Source organism: Pseudonaja textilis, chromosome 2, assembly GCF_049901715.1.
Source record: "Pseudonaja textilis isolate UNSWEBS1 chromosome 2, rPseTex1.2, whole genome shotgun sequence".
NCBI lineage: Eukaryota > Metazoa > Chordata > Lepidosauria > Squamata > Elapidae > Pseudonaja > Pseudonaja textilis.
In genome coordinates this window covers 100,886,410-100,912,299 of record NC_141991.1, presented here as the reverse complement: position 1 = coordinate 100,912,299, position 25,890 = coordinate 100,886,410, and the positions used below count along the sequence as shown (strand labels likewise).

The 25,890-nt window shown below is 38.1% G+C and overlaps 1 protein-coding gene across 1 annotated transcript in view; it reads right to left on the bottom strand.

The window, feature by feature from the left end:
* USP43 (ubiquitin specific peptidase 43) overlaps positions 1–25,890 on the bottom strand; it is a 101,372-nt gene that overhangs the window by 49,550 nt on the left and 25,932 nt on the right. Inside the window, exon 3 of the mRNA XM_026696186.2 lies at positions 7,450–7,556. Within this exon, the coding sequence (XP_026551971.2) occupies positions 7,450–7,556 (107 nt within the window). The remainder of the gene's footprint in view (positions 1–7,449; positions 7,557–25,890) is intronic.

Genomic DNA, 25,890 nt, shown 5'->3' with positions numbered 1-25,890 from the left:
TGCTTTCTCCAAGTACCTACAGGTCTCTCTAGTCTCCCTATTCCCCTCCACAAATGTTAGCTAGCTGGTTCCTACAGGCTGCCTTCTCCCAGTGTTCCACTCTCTAGTTGTCTCCTGTTGCTGTCTCCCAGAGTTCTGCTCTCCCCTTGGCACCAAACCAACTGCTATTGGCTCCTAATTTGGTAAATGCAGTCTTACAGTACTTTCAACAGTGCTGCCTGCACATTAGAGATTGCCCATTTTCCCTTAAGTATGGATGGGAAAATGAAGAAGATGGTTAAGAAGATGTATAATGTGATGCAAAGCAGATCTAAATTCATCTCCCATAATAGTAGAAGTCACTGCCATTGATTGGCACAAAATTCAAGACAGATAAAAAAGAAAGTATTTCTTTACAGTGTGTAATTTACTTTTGTTACATTATAGAGCAACAATAGCCATGATTCTAGATAAGTGCATCCCAAACTTGGGAAGATTACCCCAAATTAGGCAAAAGTGGTTTTTCTTTGGGTAATGACACACAATTCTTATTTAAATAAAGATTTTCTGGTATGTAGTAAAAAGGACTTCTGATAAATGGTTTGGGGTTATTAAGAAAAAAGTTTGGGAAGCATGATTCTTGGATGGTTCTCAAAATGTATTCAATACATTCATGGAAAAGGGGTCAGCCTACCAAAGATTATTTTCATGATATCTAAATCAATGTTCAGAGACAGTATGCCACAGAATAACAGCTGGGTTTATGGCTTTCCTGAGATGTACAATATCTTTCTGATCATTCTAAGAAATAGTTTACTGGACTAGGAAGTACCTTGATTTGGTCCAGTGGATCTTTTAATAGATAAATATTAAAGCAGAAGAGTAGGCATTGAGAGTACCTGGTGATTTTTCCTTTAAGGCTGCTAAAAAGAAGTCCTGATTAAATCTCCCACAACCACTTCCCTTTCCCAATATTATCCCATGTTTTAAAGAAATGCTCTAGCAAAGCATATCATGAATATTAAGTAGCCAGTTCACCTCCTCTGCTGTTGCTTTTCTCACATCCTAAATTAAAATCTAACCAAAGCCTGAGCCTTGTTTTCCTTTGTTGTGCATCAGAGCCAGTAATCTGTGAGCGAAGTAGCACTACACATTAATAGATTGTTTGCATAAAGGCAGCCTTTGATGCCCAGATTACAAGTTGGATGACTGAAAATGGAGGCAGCCTTTTTAATAAGTATTAATGAGAAAGGGATTAATTAGGAAACTGGAAAGATCTGGCATGTCTAGCATGTCTGATGGGAAAGGAGCCTTAAGGGGCACCCAAGGTCATCTGGTCTGTTAGAGTTTCTATGGAAAGGGGAGACCAAATACTTTTGTTGGGGAAAAGATGGAGACACTATTGAAGTCTTATATACAAATTACAGTGACCATACAGAGGCACTATTCACTATGAGGAGCAGAATAGGAATTCTTAAGATGATTTAAGTTACAAAATGAAACAAAACAAAAAATTCCACACACAAACAGAGGTGCAGAATTATATCATTTAATTAGGAAGGGCCCAATTTTTCATTTAATGGAAAATACAAATTCCATAAGAAAAACAATTAAGTACAAAACTGCTGCAATATAAGCAAAAGGAGGGCATCTGATGATCCTCAGCCAATTTTACAAATCCTCTGCATCTGATCTCTGACCTCCAAAAGAGCCAGTTTGGCCTAGTAGTTAAGGAACCAGGCTAGAAAATGGAAGACTATGAGTTTTAGTTCCTCCTTAGCCGTGAAAGCCAGCTTAGTGATTTTGGGCTAGTCACTCTCTCTCAGCTCAACTCACCTCATAGGGTTGTTGTGGTGATGGGGAAACAGGAGTAGGGAGGTGTACTGGATATGTTCACTGCCTTGAGTTATTTGTAAAATATAGGTGGGATATAATATAATAAATAAGAGAAGAAAGGAAGCAGCATATAAAAAGAAAGGTCTGGGCACTGCCAAGTTTGGGTTCAAACTTTCTACATGTTGTACTCTGGCAGATTGTCAAGAATGTGCAGTAGAAGATTTCCTCTACTAGCAGAGAACTGAATTCGACGATTTTGGAGTTCCTTTCAAAATTTACAACCCACTAAGAATTCATTAATCATAGCCTGTATAACTTTAAAATCTATTGTTGTTCTGAAACATAGGTAACCTGGTGCTCTCCAGAAGACTTCAATTCCATTTGATCCCAGTCAATATTGTGGCTAATTTCAAATTTGTGACAAGGATAGTGAGAGATTTTAATCCAAAAACAGTTCCAGGTTCCCTATCACTGGCCTAAACAAGTTTTTTTTTTAATTTTTCAAACAATTCTCAGTTTGATTAATTTTATTCGCTATGGAATGTAATTTCAAAACTCACAGCATTATCATGAAGCAGTGACTGCCCTACTACAGCAATGCATTTTTGTCCATCTTTTGTGTGGCTCTAGGTTTCATGCTACCAAATGGCACAGATCCCTTCAAATGATTCCAATTCAATAATCAAGTGGCAAAGCTCATTTGTCACCTCAGTTCATTTAAATTTCCTTCCCGAAAGTATGTTTTTGTTCTACGAATATAACAAGGGGGGGAGGCCTGTGATATGGAGAAAGGGGATTTTTTTTTTTTTTTTGGCAAACTCTTCACATTGAACATGAAGTTGTCAATAAGGGGCATATTTGCAGAAAAAAAGTAAATTCCCAGTATCTACTCAAGCAAATGTTTGTGGTTGCATTCCTACGGCATAGATATGAGCCACATCAGCCGCCCTTTCAAACACTACAATGGGTTGCCATGGAGATGGCTGCAATGTCACAGCAGAGCGAAGCAATGTACGTCTGTGGCTTGAGAAAGAAGGCTGGAGATTGGGAGCTCATCTGTTTTCCCATAAAGGAGGGTTAATTGGAATTCTCTGCTTGGGAGGCACAATTGCTGCAGGGGATGGTTCCCAGTATGGTATAGGCCTAGAGACAGTTTTGCTGAATTGATTGCATTTTAAGTGACCTATTACTAATAATTAGGGAAATGTCCATCATTACGATAAGCTGCGTGGGAAGGAAGGAAGGGATTGATTGCCTCTGGTGAATGTAATCTCCTGCAAAAGGTTTGGCCTACCACTGTGAGTATGGCAGAAACATTTTGCCTTTATAGCAACAATATAGTTGGCTAATTCTGCCAACTGCTTAGCGGTTCGATCCTAACCGGCTCAAGGTTGACTCAGCCTTTCATCCTTCCGAGGTCAATAAAATGAGGACCCAGATTGTTGGGGGCAATATGCTGACATTTGTAAACCACTCAGAGAGGTATCTAAAGCTCTGTGAAGCGGTATATAAGTCTAAGTGCTATTGCTAATATGTACAAAAATACAGGGATATATTTTTGCCACAGAGGGGTGCATTTTTTAAGTGCATGTGTTTTCTTTTTTAAATTGCTTGTTTAAGCTTAATACTATATATATAATATTATGCCATGCAATGGATTACGTGTCTACAACAGAAACTTTTAAAAAAAATTGTAGCACACATTATGTCCTTTTAAGGTTTCATAAGAAGCTATCTTGTTTTCACTGCAGCAGCCTTACTCAACTATCATTCTTGAAGCCACTCCCTTATATTAGATTGCTGAGGTTGAAACTGTGGAGCATGTTCTTTTATATTGCCCTATGTATAATGCAGACAGATCTAAGTTACTGTCTCTTCTTGAAACAGACCCTTCTAGACCCAATGTTAGTAATTTGTTCTTATATTGTCTAGGGGATGGCTTCTCATATATCACTTCTTTGGTTTCTAAATTTTTTTAAAGAGCTGTAACCATCAGAGGAGAACACTGTAATTCCCCTTAGTCAAGTTTTTGGTGACCAATTGTTCATGATTAATTTTCCCATGTTCTTCTTTTGTTGTACTTGTGTTTTGGTCTGTGACCGCAAATAAAGTATTATTATTATTATATATTAGATTGCACATAGGAATAACTTTTTGCTTTATTGAAAAAAAAATAAGCAAGTATATCCAAGACAAAGAATGTTATTTATTTATTTAATACCCTTATTATTTTTATAACTTATGGCTAAAAGAGAAGAGTATTTAGACAGTAGTCCTTCACTGCAGTCAATTAAAAGTGTCATCTTGATTACTATTTTTCAACTTTTAAAAAGTGTGGAATTGCTCAACCAGCATGCTACACAGAAGAATAACATTTTAGCGGGATTATCCCTCAGGAGTAACTGGCTAATCCTGACTGAGTCTCTCAATACTTCAAGTGCCAGCTGGTTTGTGATCATTCAACTGCACGCCATTAGACTTCTTTTAAGTGTGTGGCCAATTAAGTAACTTCCTCTATTTACTTTGCAGCTTCTTGAACAACAACCTGGATGGACAAAACAGTAACAAATGGTTATTGTTTCAAGCCCAGTGCATTTTTATTCATTAAACTGTATAGATCAGATGTAAAATGTGATAAGAATTCCATACTGGACAGTATCCAAAACAGATGGTCTGCAGATGCAAAGAAGGATGGTTTATCCATTAACCTATACAAACAAACTACCATAACAAACAGAATAGAACAGCTGGAGTGGCGCACTTTGCCCAAGAAAAAATTGATTAATGGTTCAATGAAATGACATTCATAACCGCCCATAACAATTTGCATCATTTATACTCAGAGAGGGGAATTATTGATAACTTTGTTATGTTTATATTGTGCTTTTACTTCAGGAGTTCAAGGTGATGTAGAGAGTGCTCCTGCTTGCTACTTTTCACAGTCTTGTAAAGTGGGTTGAAGTAAGAAAGAGTGATAGGCCCAAAGTCACCCAGTGACCCTCCTTGTGGAAGGCAGGCTTACACCTAGGTTCCTAGTGCCAGTCCAAATTGATCTGAACTCACCATCTAATGTGAACCACTGAGAATTTCTCATAAATCCGTTTAACTTATTGTACTTCACTCAGTGCCTACAGAGCTCACTTCTATAAAGTCAAGTTGCATTCCACATGCAATGGGAACAATTTAACTACGCAGTTTTAATTTACTTTATTATCTCTTGCCTGGATTGCTCTAGTACAGGGGTGTCAAATTCATGTTGTCACATTGTCGTCATGTGATGTATCAGGACTTTTTTCCCCTTTGCTAAACCAGGGGTGGGGGGGGGCAGTGCATGACGCATCTAGGCTGTGGGCCACAAGTTTGACAACCCTGCTCTACGCTTAACCATTCTTGATGAAAGAGCTCTCATTCTCCTACTGGTTCCACAAGAATACAAGCTCCATCAGCCTGTATATTGCACAGAGAACAAAAAGTATAAATGGCATTTCTTTCCTTCCATGAAGTGGCTTTTTGCAGCGGTTGAAATAGTCTTATTGGGCTCCAGCAAGAACAACTCAGCTTAAAGGGTTCCTAGCCTTTCCAAAACCCATATCCTACATATTGTTTATTTTAAGTTACCTCTTCCCCAAGTTGAAAGCTTTTATTCACTTCTGAAAAGATTTCTCTCATTTGCAGCATCGCTATGCTGCTTATCTGTATAGTTCAGGGTACAGCAGAAGCATCTTAGCTAGCTCTAAGTGCTTCCCTGAAGGCAAGGATCCATTATGAACTATCCAGGTTTTTTTAGGCACCCAAGTCTTCCAGTGTCAGAACAACAGAATGTTGCTTGCAACATATTTAGCTTTCAAGGATGGACTGAACTATTTCACAACAGACTTTTAGTTAATGTAGGATGAAGAAAAATGTGCTTTCACAGCTAGAGTGGGAGACCTATTTATTCATTTTCCCCAGTGAAAAGAACCCACAGATCACCTCCTGAATTAAATGTAAAAGGAAAGACTCATGAGAAGAGGAAGCAAATTTAATCTCTATAAATTTGACACAGTGCAAGTTTAGAAAGCCAGTATTGTTGTCCAGTTCAGTAAGTGTGACTCTGCTTTTACATTGCTTCTACTTTTGTATCTATCAGATTTTTTTTTTTTTTTTAGGAAGAAAAATTACTGTTCCTGTTTCACCTACCTTCTAATGACTAGAACAACAACTTTAAGACTTGTGGACTTGGCAACTTTAAGACTTGTGGAGTTGAAGCCCACAAATCTTAAAGTTGCCAAGCTGGTGACCAACAGCTGAACCAGATCGTGTATTTTTCTCCTTGCTGTCATTTTTGCTTCTCTGAAGGGTAGGACCAAGGGCTCACCTGTTTCAGCTGTAGCTCACCAGCTACAAGGACAGGACATAACAATGGAAAGCTCTGGCCTTTAAAGCAGGGGTCTCCAAACTTGGCAACTTGGAGACTTGTGGCCTTCAACTCCATAAGTCTTAAAGTTGCCAAGTCCACAAGTCTTAAAGTTGCCAAGTTTGGAAACCTCTGCTTTAAAGCATTATCTAGAAGAACAGCCTCATGATGGAAACTGTTTCTCAGTTCCTAAAGAGTGCCACATCAGCACATCAGCAGTGTCAACAACAGGAACCCAGCACTAATAGAAGCATTTGTTTGCTGCCTCATCCAAAAGGATATAGCAATACCTTCCTTTCTTTCTTTTCTCCAACATCCACTTACTATAACAACATGTGCTATTCATTCTGTAGTTCCTATCGCAGGTCCTTCTCTCTCTCATTCAGATAAGTCATGAAAGAAACATGGAACAATTTCTCCAACAGGACGTACCTAACTTGGTATCTTCCAGATGTCCTGAAATCCCCTATCCAAGAATCCTAACTATATGTGTTCTGAGAAGTGTAGTAAAAACATAATCAGGGACTAGGTTAGACAAAACTGGGACAGTTGGATGCTGATCTTTTACAAAATGATCCAAACCACATGCTGACACTCCAGTTCAGTTCTGGTATTTTTGCCAGCTGAGGAAAAGCAAATGAAGATAGTAAAACTACATTGGGATTAGTAGTCACATGTCACATGTCCAAACAATAGCTTATCTTGTGAATGCAACATTCCACTCTTACACTGAAGGCATCAGGTGAGAATTCACAGCAATGCCAGCTGATAGAAGAGTAATCGGCAATGCCCCCAAACTGAACTATTGTTTTTCACTATTCTAAAGCATCTTTATACAATTTATAAGGGCTACTATTTAATCAATATAGCTGCTACATTTTTTTAAAACAGAGTCTTTTCAGCCTCTGCCAGGTCTTGCTAGGAATCATGCTTAGAAAAGTGAAGCAGCACCATCACAGTCATGACAACAGCACCCCATGGAACCAGCTGTTAGGGACTAAACAAGATGGACTGCCCTCTTATTCTGCCTGGAAGAGTGACAAGGAGTGTTGCAGGAAGCCATCCTTTAGTACCTCAATCCCTCTGTTTGTCCCTAGGCATGAGCTGATTCTACTTAATTGTAACCCTGTGGAATTTGCACCAGGTAATATCTTTACAATCTATTTCCGGATGACTTCTAGATGGACAAAAATATGATCTTTAGTTGTGATATGGGAAATTCTTTCTTAGTTTCTTACCTGTACTGGGCCTGGAAGTGATTCTGCACGAAGCTTTGGCCCTTAGGAGGCTGAACAGTTGCTTGGGCACTTCCACTGGTGGAACTCTCTTCCTGTCCAGATGGTGGCTGTGGAAGAAACAAAAAGACAGAAATTGAACAACAGGAAGCATACCTGTTAGCTCTGAAACTCCACTCTGGAGAAACTCTTTGCCATCTTAACTAGGCTACCAGGTTTTGGCACCAAAAATCTGAATGATTACTAGATGTCAGGAAATGGTTAGTCTTATGCTTCTAGCAGGAAACTGCTGTACTCCAGATCTGGTAGAACTATTTGTTAAATCACTGTTTAATAAGGAATAGTCAATCTCAATAGCTTCGCTTTTTTTTCTTCTCTGTCTCTTTCCATTGACAAATAATTGCTTCATTTTTATTTTTATTTTTATTATTTTTATTTTATTTTTTATTTGTCAATCGCTTACAAGATAATAGGTATAAGTAAAAACATAGTTATGAATACATGGACACATATAAGAAAAATAAAAATATATAAAAGAAACAGAGAATGGTAGGCACGTTGGTGTGCTTATCCACGCCCCCTACAGACCTCTTAGGAAAGGGGTGAGGTCAATAGTAGACAGTCTAAGATTAAAGTTTTGCAGGTTTGGGGAAAAAAACCACAGACTCAGGTAGAGTATTCCAGACATTGACCACTCTGTTGCTGAAGTCGTATTTCCTGCAATCAAGTTTGGTGCGATTAACCTTGAGTTTGTATCTATTGTTTGCTCTTGTGTTGTTATGTCATACCTTCTTTCTTTCAATAGAAAAATCTGCCTAAAAGAAAGGCGAGATCTAACCAAATGTCATGTTTGCAAACTGTCAATTTAAATATTCCAGTAGAGTTTCTAAAATACATATGCATGTACACATCCTGTTCTATGAATTTGACTAAAAAAGTAAGTGGGTGCAAAAATTTAATTACCAGTTTAAATATTCAATGATTTATTTCTCTCCACCAAAGAAATAATAAACAAGCTGAACACTGCATACAAGACATTGATAGACTTGTTGGTGGCTAGGAGAACTGACATATTTCGTTATGTACAGCCCATCTTTGCTATGGTTTATGGTTCTATAAATAAGCAGTCTTGACATGGCCATACCCAGAGATAATCTAAAGCTATTTTCTTTTTAGTTAATACCCTTTTAATCTTTCTCTTGGATCCCCAAATGTAAGGTGTATCTTCCAAGGTATTTGAAGTCATGGGATTGATTTAAACCTATTTATAATGCCTAAAGGGGGTACAATGGCTCAGTGGTTAAAGACGCTGAGCTTGTCAGCAACAATCCGGGTTCGAGACCTGAGTGCCATTCTACTGGGTGAGCTCACATTCTTACCTCAACTCCTGACAAACTAGCAGTTCAAAAGCATGCAAATGCAAGTACAGTAGATAAATAGGTACTACTTTGGTAGGTAGGTAACAGCATTCTGCGCATCTCGGCATACAGTCATGTTGGCTACATGACCACAGAAATGTTTTCAGACCATGCTGGCTCCCTCGGTTAAGAAATTGAGATGAGCACCAGCCCCTAAAGTTAGGATCAACTGGACAGGGGAAACCTTTAGCTTTATCTATAATGTCTATATTCTTGGTTAACTCTCACATAAACTTCTTTGCTTTCCTTTGTCAAGTTCTAGTCTCCTTAGATATCAAATAACCCATTATTGTGCCCTATTGTCCTCAAGTATATGGTGTAATACTTTCCTCTGTAAAATTAGAAGCTGCCTATTTTCTCCTATTCCCAGATTTCAAGATTTATGTTGTTGTTTTTTTGTTATATATCATCCAAGTATGAAAGATAGAACAGAATTTGCTGTACATACTACAAAGGAAATGTACTAAAAGGAAGTTAGTGAAAGAGACAAATTGCCCAATATTTTCAAGAGGTAATATTTGCCTACAACTAATTTTTTTAAATAAATAGGATAAATTATATGACTGAAAGTAAAAGCAACCTTTCCCATTTGTATCCAGGGCTAGTAGAAAGATTTTTACATTGTTCAATTGGTATGCAGCTCCTGCTGTTCCCAAATTATTTTGACACAGTTGACCCCTTCTATCTGCAATAGCAATAGCAGATACACACATAAACCAGCTACCACCATTAAAATGCTGGTCCACTGCACAGGAATTAAGGATGCAATCCAGATATTGGACGTGGTTGCTACCTGCTATGACTTAGGCTTTGATTTTTTTAAAAAAAACATCGCCAATATCCTAAAATAGCAACATATGAATGGGATCTTAGTGACCTCACATGCCAAGGGCTACACTGTTCTTCCTGCTAAGACAAAGGAGAATAATCTTTTAATGGGGTTCTTAAATGTAGCAAAATGAAGAGAAAAGAATGCAGGATGCCATTAATCAGACTATTTAGGCTGTCTGTAAAAGCAAAGGAGTGGTTGACTCTTGACATGCAAAGAAAAACAGGCTGGAAGCATAACAGTTTACTGGCCAGTAAATTTTCTAACATTGCTTAGGCTAAAACAGGCTGTGTTGATATATTCAGAACAGTTTTTAACATTGTAAGGCAATTCTTTTTCTGCCACAGCTCTATACAGTTGTGCAAAAATTTAGGCATGTCTGGCCAAACTGCACGAATCTATGTAAGAAGAAGCTAATTTCTAGCAGCTACAGAGTTAATCATAACATCTTTCCCCAAATGTCCACAACTTATGTGCTGTTGTTCACAGATTCAAAAAAGAACACTGTAAATATGGCATGTGCAGAAGAAGTTGGAACATCATTCTAGTTGATTCAGTGATACTTTTTTGATTGGACTGTAAAGTTGTTAATAAGACTCCAGAAGTTGACTGATTTATTAGGCCTAGAGTACCATTAGCCTGGCAAAGACAACTTCACAAGTGAACAAATACTCTGACCTTTCCAAACTCTCATCCTACTTGAGCAACTGCAAGCTTCTCTAAACAGCTATCTAAGAATTTAAAAAGAAAAATCATTCACTCTTTCGGGGGAAGGTTATTAAAAACCGCTAAATGCTTTCAGCTAGCAATTTCAACTTATTAAAATGGAAATTACTGACACAGTCAAAAATATGGATACTCCTCTATTCCCCCCCACAAAAAAGAATCCCAATTTTCTGTGAAACTGAGACAAGTAAATGGCATCCACCCTTTGTTCTTCATAATCCACAGACCAGGCACTTTGCTTTTGATGTATGATTTAACATAGTCTTGTAAATAATAAAACATGAAAATGGTGTGGACATAATTATGGGTATCTCTTAGAAGTTAAGAAACATTATTGGATTTTAGTGATCCCTCAAGTAGACTATTTGCTTTCATTAACATCATGAGTGTCTTCAATCACATAATCAGTCACTGAGCCTAAGTGAATGGAGAAAAGCACTCGGGCAACATGGACAAGAAAAAGAAAAACAGAGGGTTGTTTGAGTAGGAACAAAATGAAGGTAAGAGTCAAGCATAGTAAAGGCTACGAAACCATCTTCAAAGAGTTTCATGTTCATTGTCCATGGCTGCTAATATTATCAAGAAAGTTTAGGTCCATGGGAACATAACCAACCTCCTTGAATGTAGCCACAAAAAGAAAATTGAGCCCAAACTGAAAAGACTTGTTCAAATGGTAGAGGATGAACCGAAGAAAACTTTGAAGCGGATCCTGGCTGAGCTCTATGATCAAGGTACAATATCAAGTCACCGTCTATTGCTTGCTATCTGACTGAAAGTGGCTCCCACATTAGGAGATTCAAGAAGACACCACTTCTGAAAGACACAAAAAAGCCAGACTGGAGTTTGCTAAAGTGCATGTTGACAAGCCACAGGCCTCCTTTGAACAGATGAAAGAAAATTAAAGCTTGTTCATACGTCACAGAGGAACTATGTTCATCGAAAAAATAATGCTTTTAAAGAAAAGAATTCTATCCCTACTGAGAAACTTGGAAGATGCTCCATAATTTTAGTGAGTTACTTTAGTGCCTCTAGCACTGACTGGGTGCTTTTAAAATAACCTGCGAAAAAGTTTAGCTGCCACTGGAATGCTTGTCCATAGCCCCACAGTTTACTTCGTGTTGCTTACAAAACAATGATCTACATGAGACAAGGAATTTTTTTTATTCAACCTTTCCACAAAAATAATGATGCAACAAAACCAAAAAAAAAACCTGACAAGTCTGAAATGCTTTAGAACAAGAGCTTTGGACAAATAAAACAAAAATTGAATTGTTCAGCAATAATAATGCAGGGTACCTTTGGATAAAAAAAGATGAAGCATTTCAACAATAGAACATTTTGCCATCTAATTTGCTTTGGGGCTGTGTGGTAAGAAGATAGAATAGATCCAATTAAATATCATATTCTAGAAGCTTGTGTCCCCTAGCCTCACAAAAATGAAGCTGAAAAAAGGCTACATATTTCAGAAAGACAATAATTTGAAACATGCTTCCAAATCTACCATGAAATACTTACTGAAAAGAAAGATAAAGTTTGGTATGGCCTTCACATTCTCCAGCTTTGAATACTGCTGTTAATTGTATAGAGACCTCAAACGTGCAAGAAAACCAAAGTATATTTCTAAATTAGAAGAATTCTTCAAGGAAAGCAGAAAAAAATTTCAAAAGTAAGAATAGTAAGATAATTAGTTGACTACACATTATAAAGAACTGACTGTGTCTAAACTTAGGTGCCTGATATAATCACTATTCTTTTATTATGAATGTTTAAACAAGTACATAAATAGAAGTTTAACTATGTACCATGTAGAAGTGGTGTAGGCTTCTATTCCCTTAGGAACTCATTACTACATATAATTTGATCAGGGGTGCCTAAATTTTGCTTGCATCTGTATGTAGATGCAGATAGGTTCTTTTCTTACACCCATTGAATTCCAGATTGGAAAAACAAAATGTATGAATCAGATACTATTTTTCAGTGAGATGATAACTGATCTTTTAGGCCTGAAGTAGAGTGGGCTGGATGTCGGCATACATGCAATTAACTTAAAATAAAAGCCTATTTTAATGTAACTAAGGCTAAGGCTTATAATCCTATAAACTTTCCAAATGCCCTGTCTTGTTTCAATTATATTAGTGTAAGTATCAGGTCACAAAAGCGGTGCGTATTAGCAACAGTGCACAAATATGCACACATAGGATCATTTAAAATGAGATTACATAGTTTACATGGTTAACTGCTTCACCCACTTCCATTTTATTAAAATGGTTGTCAGTCTTTTCCATACACACATAATTCATGTATTTGCAGCTTCCATGAGATTCCTCTAGACTCATGATGGCAAACCTATGGCACACGTGCCACAGGTGGCACGCAGAGCTATTTGTGCCAGCACGTGAGCTGCAGGCAAACTTACCTCACTGTGCATGTGTGCACCTCCCAGCTGATTTTTGGCCTGTTTGAAGCCTTTTTCAGCCTCCCAGAGGCTTGAGGAAAGCCTTCGCAGGCCGAAAAATAGTCCCATTTCATCACTTCCTCTATTTCCAGAAATACCAGAAGTGACAAAATGGGCCTATTTTTCGGCCTGCAAAGGCTGCAGAAGTTTTACTCAAGTCTCTAGAAGGCCGAAAAATGCCTCAAATGGGCCGAAAATCAGCTGGGAGGTGCAGTACAGGTGGGGGGGGGCGGTGGGGGGAACATGAGGGGATTGTGCGCTCAGGCACAGGGGGCATGGGGAGGAGCGCGCATGCATTGCCTTCTGGGTGCTGGCACATGAGCGCGCAAGCACGCACACGTTTTTTGGCACAGGAGCCAAAAAGGTTAGCCACCACTGCTCTAGACGGTGGTATTGAAGACAGCAACCTTCAAAGAATTTGGCATTAGCCAAGGCCAGTCTGGCTGGGAATTCTGGGAGTTGTTGCCATCAAGTTGGTGAAGATAGTTGGTGAAATAAAACTCAATAACCTATTATTATTTAAATTATAGGTTCAACTGAAATAGCGATCTCTCTCTTCCGAAATTTCAAAGACTGGGAAGACAAGGAAAGGGCCCTCCATCCTCCTGTACTGCAGGCATAGTCATCAAGTAAGTACTTAATGACGCAAGAAAATAAGCTATCTTTACTGATCACAGCAATCTAAAAGGACCTGTGGAGGTGATGATATTAGACATGCTACTTATCCCAAATTCCATAGCCACAATTTGCTCTTAAGCTCAAAGCAAAAAAGTACAGAGCATACATAAACAAATGTGATGGTCACTGACTGTACCTAATAGCCATATAATACATGGTCCCACCCCTATGATACAATATCCTGAGATATCTTATTACTCATTAAATATTTTGAGAAAATTTCTACCCTAGGATAATCCAACCTTTTGAGGACTGTCAATATATTGGAATATTATTCTTTTGTACCAACAAAAAGAGCACAGATAGCTAAGGGTAGCTAGCCACAGCAAATATATTGCAAAAAGACAAGTGGGTGAAACTAAAATCAAAGAAATTTAGCCCGGAATCTTCGTATATATGACAGAGATAAAATGTGTTATTTTATCTAATTAGGGATCACTATCCCTCCAATCAAGAACTCTGTTTTTTTATGCACTGTACCCCAAAGGCACAAAGGCTATTCCTTTTACTCACCTGTTTCACACAAAATATCACACAAATGTTTAATCTTCTGTCATAATCCCATTTTCTTTGCAACACCCCACCCCACCTCAGCCTCAGCCTTCCCATTCCTCTTTTTATCATATTAAAGCATCAGGCCACCTCCCGCTTCACGTTCAAGCATCCGTCATTACTAGGTAGTGGGAACAGACCCTCTATTGAATCTGTTTTTTTAATGTTCTGGTTTATTTTTATTTTTTGAATAGTGAGGATCAGTATTTCAATATAAATACTGATTGTTAGCAACTTCCAGGCTGCATCAAATCAAACAGGACTGGAAAATTAAACCCCCATGGAAATTCATAATGCTAGAATAAGTAACATTTATTGAAGAAATTTTGGAAGCTAAAAAAAAAGTTTCTTTATCCTTCCTGTCCCGTAGAGTGTACAATTTGGGCCCCACTTCTGAGCAACATAGCCTGTTTCTACCAGTCTTCATTTTTGCAAAGGTCAGATTTTTTTTATTTTTTAAAAAATACAGTGTATGAAAACTAAGACTTACACCAATCAGTCATCATCATTTTATTTATAAAATAATGATCACTGCAACACCCAGATTCATTCTATGCGGGAGGTGAGTGGTTTCTAAATATGGATGGATGGATGGATGGATGGATGGATGGATGGATGGATGGATGGAGAAAGAAAGAGAGAAAACCTAGAAATTAGTTGGCAGGTATACGAAATCAACTCTTTATTTCAAAGCACAGCTACCCATTTGAAAATAACAAGTAAAGTTAAAGAAACTTAATCTTAGACACATTAGACAGCAAGAACTGTCTACGAATATAGTAAATCCTGTGAGCATTCTATTACTTTCATTCTACAATGATGACCATAGATAGACTGATCTACCTAAACAATTGTTTTTCAAGGTTTTCTCAAGAACAGGAGCAGTCTAAGCAGTTCTAGTATTTAAATGTAGAACCTGTGTTAGTGAACTATAATTCCTGGTAATTCCAAACAGCCTAAGATTTACAGAGAGTAAATCAGCAGCATCTGAAGGATCACATTTCCTGACCTTTGATCTAACTTAAAAGTGGATGATATCAAACATTTACTTTTAAATTTTCAGTCTAAAAGGATATCCATAATACACAAAAGAGATGAATTCTCCTACTTCACAAAATAAGTCATCCAAATTCATGACCCTAGAAGCAATTCCTGGAAAATATCCAAGTGAGTAAAACTTTTATGGACTAAGGCCAGTGTAACTGAAATTCCAGTAATCACTTTTTTTAAAAAAGAAAGAATGTGTCTTAGGGAAATCACTAAGAATCAGAACATCAGCTCAAAATATACTCTGCTAGTTTACTTGATATACACTATAGGATATTCTTTAATAATGTTCTTACAAGTTCACCAACACCATCTCTCAGTTTCAGGACAATTTATTCTCTTTGACACTTTTCACAGCATCATAAATGAACAGCTTGATACCACAGCTGCCTATGAGAAGAAACAGATGAAAACTGGGTGTCATGCCCCAAAAGACAAGTATCTAATTTGTTTCATCACCAAGGCAGGAGAAAGATGCACAAGATTCTAACTTTGATTATATTATAAATGTGACTTGTATTTATACAAAGCAATAGCTGAAATTCTTGGTTTCCTTAACTTTTCTACAATAATCCCACATATCTGAGCTCTTGTATTTTTGGAAATCTATTCCTGCAGTTTCTTGCCTAGTTAGTCAAAACTAGTTTGATACTTAGTTAGGAAAAAGCAAAAAATGAACAAGTACGGGATATGATGATGTCCCAAGCGGGTAACATTAATATTATAGCTTCCATATGAACAATTTAATATTTTTGATAGTGGATCTGAAAGTCTTATCCTCATTTAACATCATTTGCTTAGATTTACTGAGTTGATTCAAATTACATGAAATGCTTATTTTGTGTGCACATTTGGCCTGGTCGAGTAGCAAGATAAAATGAGAAAACAGGAATCCCCTTTGAACACTGTGCTGTGTCTTCATGAAACAATAACAAACCTGGCAGAAAAAGCCACAATGGTATAATCTGATTTCCATACCATGATTTAAAATGCTTTTCATATTTATCCATATACAAATTCATATTTTTTTAGCTTGAATGTGAGGGATTTCTGCACCTGAACAATATTTCTTTCATCCCAGCAGACACAGTGAACGTATCATTGACTGAATCATGGTTTATTGAAGTGAGCAGTCAATGGCTTGTTCATCTGACATAACTTTATTACTGTGCAGTTCAATATACATATCAAGACAGGCAGGCAGGCAAGCAGACAAAGGAGGTTTGGATCCTAGCATGCCAACTACAGAATATTTTCCATCTAGAGCATTAGTTAGTATCAGGATTCATTTTATATTTAAGCCAAAGAAAGACATGATTTTTTGTCCAAACTCTGATCTGTAAGCTGTTTTATTGTTGATTTCTCTGTATTGATTATGATGCTGTATATTAATACGGTTTGGGGACTTTGGAAAAAATGCAAAGAAGAGCAACTAAGATGACTAAAGGTCTGGAGACTAAAACATATGAAAAACAGTTGCAGGATTTGGATCTGGTAGTCTAGAAAAAAGAAGGACTAGAGGGGACATGATAGCAGTCTTCCAGTATTTGAGGAGCTGCCACAAAGGAGGGGGGTCAATTTATTTTCCAAAGCATCAGTACGCAGGACAAGAAACAATGGATGGAAACTAATCAAGGAAAGAAGCAACATGGAATTAAGGTGAAACTTCCTAACAGTGAGGATAATTAACCAGTGGAACACCTTGCCTTCAGAAGTTGTGGATGCTTCATCACTGGAGATTTTTAAGAAAAGACTGGGCTTGTCTGAAATGGTATAGGGTCTCCTGTTTGAGCAGGAGGCTGGACTAGAAGACCTCCAAGGTCCCTTCCAGCTCGTGTGTGTGTGTGTGTGTGTGTGTGTGTGTGTGTAGATTTGATATCCATGACATTTTATGGGAACTTTATAACAATTTCCTCAAAGCGACACAATTATGTGAACCTAACAGTTAATGTCCTCTTTGTTTCCTTTCAAACATTAGGCTGGCAAAATTCCATTTTAATACTTTACTTGGCCACCAGCTTAATCTCGAGGTACATAAATCAGGAGGGGTTGGCTTAGAGCCTGTCTGCAGAAACATAATTCTTCTGGAACAGGAACAAATCTTCTTTCTTCTTCAAAGTACTCAGTGCCTTTCACTTAAGTCAGTTTTTATATTTTGTGATTATGTTTGTCATTCTATTTCCAAATAAGTAACTCCCTAGCCACCTGGGGATTATAAAGTTCTTGCCCCATACTTAGAAATCTAGCACTGCTTTATGGTACTATTATAACCTATATTATTAAAAGAATGGAGGAGAAATGTTAAAAAATGTACTCCAGTCTCATATTCTTGTACTATCTGCAAGACAGCCCAGGTGCTTGGGATTATTATAGGATGGCAACAGCTACTTGTAGAAAGAAAATTTTTACTCATATAGTTTGGAAACAGTAGATCGAAGCATTGCTGACCAAGAAGTAAAGATTTAACATGTCTGCGGAGATTTTCAGCCATCCAGTTCATGATTGTCACGAAGGTGCTTTTTCAAGGGCAACTGGACTTTCTGGTTTTTCTTTGAAGCCATTTTGCTTCTCATCCAAGAAGCTTCTTCAGCTCTGAAGAAGTTTCTGGGATGAGAAGCGAAATGCCTTTAAAGAAAAACCAGAAAGTCCAGTTGCCTCTTGAAAAAGCATCTATAGGCTTTAATATATGTATTAATTGGAAATTGAGTAATCAAAACTTGCTAGAAAATGTTCCACACCAGTGGTGGTATTCTACTGATTTGGCCTGGTTCTGCTGAGCTGCTAGTGGCGATGTGCAGTGGAGACCAAACCGGTTCTCTCCACTGCTTTACTGTTGGACCCACCTGGGCTCCCATATTCACCTTTATCCTTTGCTTTTGAAGTGCAGCTGCTTTGCTGCGCTTAGCAGAGTGCAGCGCGGCAGCTGCTGAAGCAACTGGGAGAGTGCAGGCTCCCAGGAGGTGAGTTGGAACACCTCTGCGCCTGTGCAAAGTACATGTTTGGCATGTACGTGCACGCAAAGCACACCCACCAAGCCACGCCCACCAAATCGGTGGTAAAACTTTTTGAATCCCAGCACTGTTCCACACTCTTTCTTGGCCACAGCTCTCTAGTTCAAAGAAGACAAAATGCATTCCATCAAACTTGTACATTTTTATAGTAATAGCCTCTTTCTGAGTGTGCTGAATGTATAAGGCATGCTATCTTACAGTTTGAATTGAGAAGAAATGCTTTGGAATACGAAAGTAAAAAGCAGCACCTGTCTTCAACTTAGTAATGCAGTTGGACAATCCTGGAAATACATGTAGCTGCTGCAGTGAAGAGCAAACTGGTTCTGTATATGCAGTCCTATGAATTTCAAAACTGTTGATATTTCCAACTGAAAGTGAAATATTGTACTGCCCTGACTCGCAGTAATGCAAATCACTTCTATGCCTTCAGTTATTTGGATCTGAAGAGCTAAAAATTACCCACTTTCATCTGTTTATGTTTCTCCACTGAGATGATCTGATCCCCATATCACTGCTGGTACCTATGCAGCTCAGGACAGGCACTATAAGCTGAATGCCCGAATCTGGAATTTCTACCCTTGAAAAATTAATGCAGCATCCTCTCAGAGCCAATTTATTCAAGGAGTATTTCTCCATATCTGACTTACTTGAGTGGATAAAATGCATTTCTCAATATCTCCTTCTGATATTATTTCTTCTTCAATGCAACAGATGTTTCCCCCAAGATATATTTTGTAATGAATCATTGCTGAATACAGTTTTTGCATGCAGTTGAGTTCTGGGCATTCTAAACTGGTAGAATAATTCTTATTGATGGAAGTGACTTCAAAGCCTTAGAACTGGTTTTTAAAATATATTTCCCACCACCTTCAGCTTTCATCAGATATCAAGAAAAGATGGAGGAGAGAAGGAACTTAATTTCCAGTTTTCACCTTAGGACAACTGCATACTTAGAAATAATGTACATATCTTTAAAAAAACTCTGTTTTTTCCATTTGAATACAAATATAAAAAATACACATTTTTAAACAAAATCTAAAACAGGCTTTTCTTATATCTCTTAAAAGAGCAGTATTAGATTTGTGGATTTTGGCATGAACTTAGGCTATGAATTGAAATGATAAAATACACATGATCTTACAAACTCCTCCCACTTCTCCTACAACTACATTATATATTGAGATAGAGACAAATCTTTCCTACTATTGATTTGAAGTGCACTCTACCTATTCCCAAGTCAGCAGAAAATGTATTAATACAAAATTTGTCTTTGTATTACTGATTCTATCCTGATTTCCTTCCTTACTTCCCTGTTACTGATGTAACTTTTAGTACAATATTGTACAATATTTTTATGCTTTTGGGAGCATGGATTAAAGATAGAAGAGCTAGCGGTTCTCTCCCAGATCCCATTCCCACCCTTACATTAGTTCAAAAATTAAAAAGGAAGATCCAGAAGACTGGGAGGTTGAGTTGCAGACCCCGGTTCTTCAGATGTTGCCACCTAACTACACTGATGATCTCAAACTGAGATTGCAGCTGGATCCTTTGTGTGCTGTATCAGAAGCAGATGCAGCATCCAGATTGCTGATGGGGGTGCTTATTTATGTCACCTTGTATGTATGCTGAAGAAGCTCCATGCATGCTTAGACTTAGAATAACTTTATTGTCACTTTGAATGTACACTAATCGGCATACATTAAAATGAAATTTCGTTGCATACTCAATACATGCACTGCATCATACCAGTGAAATAATTTGCCTCTAAACAACTGAGGATCCTGCATTGTTACAGACCAAGTTAATCATTAAGCTACGTGTGTTTGCCAAGAAACACAGATTTCATCCGGTAGAACTTCTTTGGGGTGGTGATAGGGAAACTCACTGTAGTAGTACACAAAAATAAAAAGCCTAAATATGCATCTGTCCATCCTTTTAGAAAACCAGTAACAATTCCTGTTTTAATGAACCTTGGGGAAAATTATTTTTCTCATGTTTGGATTAGTGCTACCATCCAAGCTGATGCTTTCAGTCTTTCTACCTGATGCTAGTCCATTTCGTTGTATAAACACATACATTTATATGGATATGAAACATGCATGCAGACCCCATATAGAATTTGTAATTATTCAGGGCTGCTTTGAGGATCCTTGTGGCTAAACTATAGCTTATGAATAAATAAAAATGTAAAGATTGCAAGAAAAAAGGAAGCTCGGCTACATCCAGCAAACTGCATTAGTCAGCTTCCCAAATTACTGTACAAACCCATTCACATCCTAACAACTAGGCTGACAAGAACAGTCATCGTAGTTAATTACTACACAGCAGGAGGTATGCCAGCCAATGCAGCCAAATACAGAACTTCGAACCTCTTCATTTCTAGGGCTTATATACATTTATCCATGGAAATTAATGGTAATAAACTTACAGGTTGATATTTGATATCTGCATTAATGTTCTGGATAATGACATGTCATTAATATACATTAATATAAATGTATGCAGGTTCTTTTTTCCATTTAAGTTGAATCCCCCCCCCCCACCCAATTCTGCTTGTATTCACTAATTTATACGTTTCACCACTCATAGTTAAAAGGTAAATGGTAATGAAAGATGGCAAAAAGGTTGGGAGAGAATGGTGTAACTCTCCCACCCAAATATCTGGGAATCCACTAGGAAAAACTGACAGCATCTTGGAAAGCAGAAATTTTCCGCTATGCTATCATGCTATTGATACTTAGGTGGAATAATTCATGGCACCTCTTTTGTTTCTTGCCTGGCAGCATCTGAAAAAAAAAAAAACAGGGTTCCCCATTATCTCCTCACTGGACAAGAAAGTCAGACCTTCCACCTGCAACAGATTTTGTTCTGAACATGATCTATGATGAAGAAGAGAAACAGAAGTATAAAGAATAATATATGTATATGTGTGTACACAAAAACGTATTGATTATGGCAAAGCCAAGATGCTCTATAACTCACTACTAACAATAATCCCATAGTTTACTGGTGGGTGGATTTTCTATACAGTTTGTACATATACCCAACTCTCCTTTACTGCACTTGTATGCATCCATACTTCACTTCGTACTATAGCATTTTCCATGGTGAATGTGGGAAAAATCCATTCTAAAAGTTCAGAGATTGAAAGGATTGAAGAAAAGTTAGTTGACCTTTCAACCTAGGCAACAGTTGGAGACAACCAAAGCCTGGAATAATCAAACATCAATGAGGCCATTAGGAGGGAAAGTTTTCTCTCTGAGGTGAGTTTTTATATGAAGATACTTCATCTTCAATTTTTCATGTTTGTATTATCACCTCGGAAGGCAGCTGAAAGCCTGATATGACCAAAGCTCTAGGCAGGGGTGGGATTCAACCGGTGTTACTACCGATTTGGTGACTACGTTTTGTGTGCACATGTGCGCTTTGTGTGCAGGTACGCCAGATGTGCACTATTTGCGCATGTAAAAAACCTTAAGCTGTGCTGTCCGGACAGCTGAAAAGCGCTGTGTGCGGGTGCGCAGCATTTGAAAATCCTCTTCTTTCCTGCTTTTTCAACCTCAGCTGTGCCACGCAAAGCAGCTGAGGTTGAAAAAGCAGGAAATAAAGGACAGGTAAGAGCCCGGGCGGGTGGGTGGGCCAAACAGCAGCAGACCCAGAACCAGTTCGGTGTCTGTTGCTCTTCAGAGCTACCGGTTCTATAAAGCCGGGCAGAACTGGTAGCATCCCACCCCTTGTTCTAGGTAACAGAAACTAGGCTGAACTCCAGTGAACAATGAAGCTAGGTGCAGGATAGATTCTGTTTTACTTTGCTGACTGAGATTGAAGTTATCTAAACTTGTTTTAGACTATAAGTATGCATGAGAAAAAGACAGACAAACAGAGACCCTCAGTATAGGAGGTTTGGAAAGAAACTGTTCATTTATTTGATCTATCTATCTATCTATCTATCTATCTATCTATCTATCTATCTATCTATCTATCTATCTCATGCACCTTCTTGATAGGTCAGGCCTGAAAGGAAATTTGCCATTTATATCTTATCTGGTGGATCAGGAGCAGAGAGGATTTTTCTAGCTGGTAATAATGTACTTAGTTTACTCTCTCCAAAAATTGGGGAGGGTTTGAAAGAGACTTTGAAGAGGAACATTTTAAAAAGTCCCTTGGGAAAACCAGCAAGAAACCAAGCTACCACCTACCATGCATTATTGCACCATTATAAAATAATATCACTGCCAAAAATCTTGCTCTTGATGCCATCACTAACAAAGAAGGCCAGTGTTAACTTTCTGCTTGTGGCTCTGTATTGTGTGTTAAAGTATTGTGCTTATGGTATTAAATCCAGGAAGTTTCAGCCATGCAAGCTCATCAGGTGATTTTGAGTCAACATTGTCTCTCATTCAAATGTACCCTGCTAGGATTAGCTGTGAAAAAAATTGAAGGAGAAAGCCTATTTTCTGCACAATATGGGAAGATGTTCAGTATGTATTCCATTTCTGAAAATAGCATTTGATGCTATGTGTACGTTAAAGTGGTACAGGTAAGATACCAACATAAATTGCCTTAATTTAATTGTATAGTGATTACAGTCCAAAAATGGGCCAAGTCCAAATAAACCAATTCCAATAACAATAAATTACCCATTTAGGTGAAGCATGAGGATCTGAATGATGGGAGGAAGGAATTAAACCATAATAGACTTGCCTCTTGGACTATCTGTCTCAAACTCAACATGCACACACATATTCTATTATGGCCACAAGGTGAGCATTTCTACTTTGGAATCCTCTTCCACAAAAGGCTCAGCTCAAGGTTCCTCCAGCATCAATCTTCTTGCTGAATGACTCTAAAGAGTCAAAGCTTCCCTCTGAAAAAATAAGAATCCAGTGAATATGAAAATACCTGCCTTTTTATCTTTCTTCAGGATTAAATTAGCATCCTGGACAAAAAGTCTTGAATGAGTGACATTATGAGAATACTAATGCAATCAACTGAGGGACAGACTGGTGAAGTGTAATAAATACTGGCTACCCACAGAAAGGCGACTATTTAACAGATACCTTGAGATAGTGGAACCTCTGAGCTTAAAGACAGCTGTGCTTTCTAAACAAGGTTTGTCCCAGACTCAGTAAGAGGGTTAAAGTTATGACAGAACACATAGTGATCATTTCTATTGCCCATGTAGGTCACTATATTTCTGGGAATTGAAACCACAGATAATCTCACCAAGTAAATCATAACTCTGTCACATTGGTTTCACTGCAGAGTTTTGACTTTAGGAACCCAAGGATTGTACAATTTGAAAAGCTTTGTTTCAGTTGATCCAACTTCCTGAATGTTTATTATGGACCTGGAACAGAGGATAAAAATACCACAATCTACTTTTCTGATCTGATTTGCAGACTCCATCAAAGTGATCTGCTGTTTACATGCTTTGCAGCCTTCCTCCCCAAATCAAAATCATCTTTGTTACTTATAGGAAAAACAGACTGCAAGAGTTTCTCCTTTCAAAGTCATTCTCTTTATTGACAATTAGGGAAATGCAGACTTTTATGTAGAAGGAATTCAGTGTCACTGCACTGCTTCATAAAAGCAATATTTTCACATCAGGATAAGTTAAACATTCACTAACTTCAATTATCATAAATAAAAGCTGGGGATTTCCTTTGGCTGAATATTGAAAATGCCTGTTTGTGTACTGCATGTGTAGGAGGGACAGGCGTGAGCATGTGTAAAGAAAAGAAAAGCAGAAGAGTGAATGTGGGAGAAAGATATACATTAAGAATGGATATACATGTGCCCTAACTTGACCCTATCAATGCAGAAAATTATATTCCCTACAATCCTTTAGTCAGATGTTTTTGTTTGTTTGTTTTGAATATGAAAGATTCAATGTCAAGTGTTATCTTAAATGCTGCAGAGCACTAATAAATAACAAACAAGTGAGTTTCTGTTTCATACTACGTGCGTTGCTTGGAGAAAAAATATAGTCAACTGCAAGTACCAGCCAGGGGCACTTCGGCACTTCCTCCTAAAAATGAAAACAACTGCAAAAAGAGTTGGTACATGGAACTGCTTCTGTATCACAATCACCTGCCAGAGTTAGCGTTAACAGATGTGCAAGGCCTTATGCTGCACAGGCGTTGCAATATTCAGGAGCAAGAGCGTGAACGTGGCTCTTCAGATCTTAGAGGTGATTTGGAGGAACTGTCAAAACCAGAACTTTTGAGAAGTCACGCCATCTCAGGAACAGGTTACGGAAAATGGATCTTCCTCTTGCTTCTGACTCATCTCTCAAGCTACACTTGTGGACTGTTTTGGGCCTCTTCTCTGTCACTAATTTTCTTCCAGAATCTGCTTCCAGACAGATGAATATGGCCGCTATTATGTCCTTAAGATTTATTTTATTTAGAAAAAAAGAGATGGCAATAACATAAGGTTTACATATTAAGATAATATTTTCTGGACAACCGTTTTCTAGGAATAAGGCAGAAAATGACAATATAAAAACTTCCTCTGTTAGTACCTATAGATAAAAGTTTCCAGGTAGGAAAGTGTGTAACAGCTACTGTATCTCACCAGATTATATATGGATGTGTTAGCTTCCAAGTAAGAAGCATTTGTTCTTAACAATAAGATCAGAGCTGAGTAAAAATATCTGAATATGTTATAATTCCTGTAGCATTAGAACTCAAAGAGAGCTAATAGTTCTACATGAATTATAGTGATAATAACTTTCTATTAGGGCAATAAGTGGCAGCATTTAGAGTGTCCCCAAACTCATCTTCACCTTTTTATGCTGTCCATGAAAACCAACCCACAATTTGAAAAATATAAATATCCAACAGTTATGCTTTTAAAAATAAGCCTCTACCCCTTACTATTGCAGATATTTGTTATAACCTTATACAACAGGATAGTTACATCTATCAGCAGGCAGTATAGTCAGCAACTTAGGAGCCATTGAGACTTTTAAAAAAATTAACATGATTTTATACCATTCCTCATATTGTAATATTAGACTTCCACATTTAATGCAAGCTGGTTTCTATTGATGAAAAAAAAAAAAAAAAAGGGCGTTGGTTCTTACCTGATACGCTTCTTTTCGAGAGCTGCTGAGAGTGTCCAGGTTGGGAGGAGCCCAGTCTCGGCTCTTCCAGGCTGAGCTTGAAATTGAGGAACGCCCACCGTCACGTGGTCCTCGGCGCCCCCAGGTTTTTGCACACAGACGAGAAGGAAGGTCCTGTTCTCATACTGACACTCAGGAAAAAAATATATTAGATTGTTCTCGTCAAACAGCCAGGTTTCCCACCAGACGGCTCATACGGGCTGGACACTCTCAGCTCTACTTAAAAGAGTTTTCAGGTAAGAACCAACGCCCTTTCCATAGAGCTGTCTCGAGTGTCCAGGTTGGGAGCATACCAAAGCCATTAGTCCTGCGGGTGGGGCCTTGCCTGGTATAGAATCTCTCCTGGAACCCTGATGACCCGCTGGAAGGCATGCCCAACAGGAGAAAACCCTGGATATTGGGATGTCTCCAAGTGGCCTAGAGAGGAGGCGGAGCTTATCCGGAGGCCTGGCGCGAGGGATTATTGGCTAGTCTGTTGCCCTGAGAAAAAAGGAAAAATTTTTGAAAATGCGGGTACCCGCTAACCAGAAAGTGACGTGGGCAAGTACCCTGCCCGGACAAAAACAGCTGTTCTCCGGGAAGAACTGGCAGCCAACACC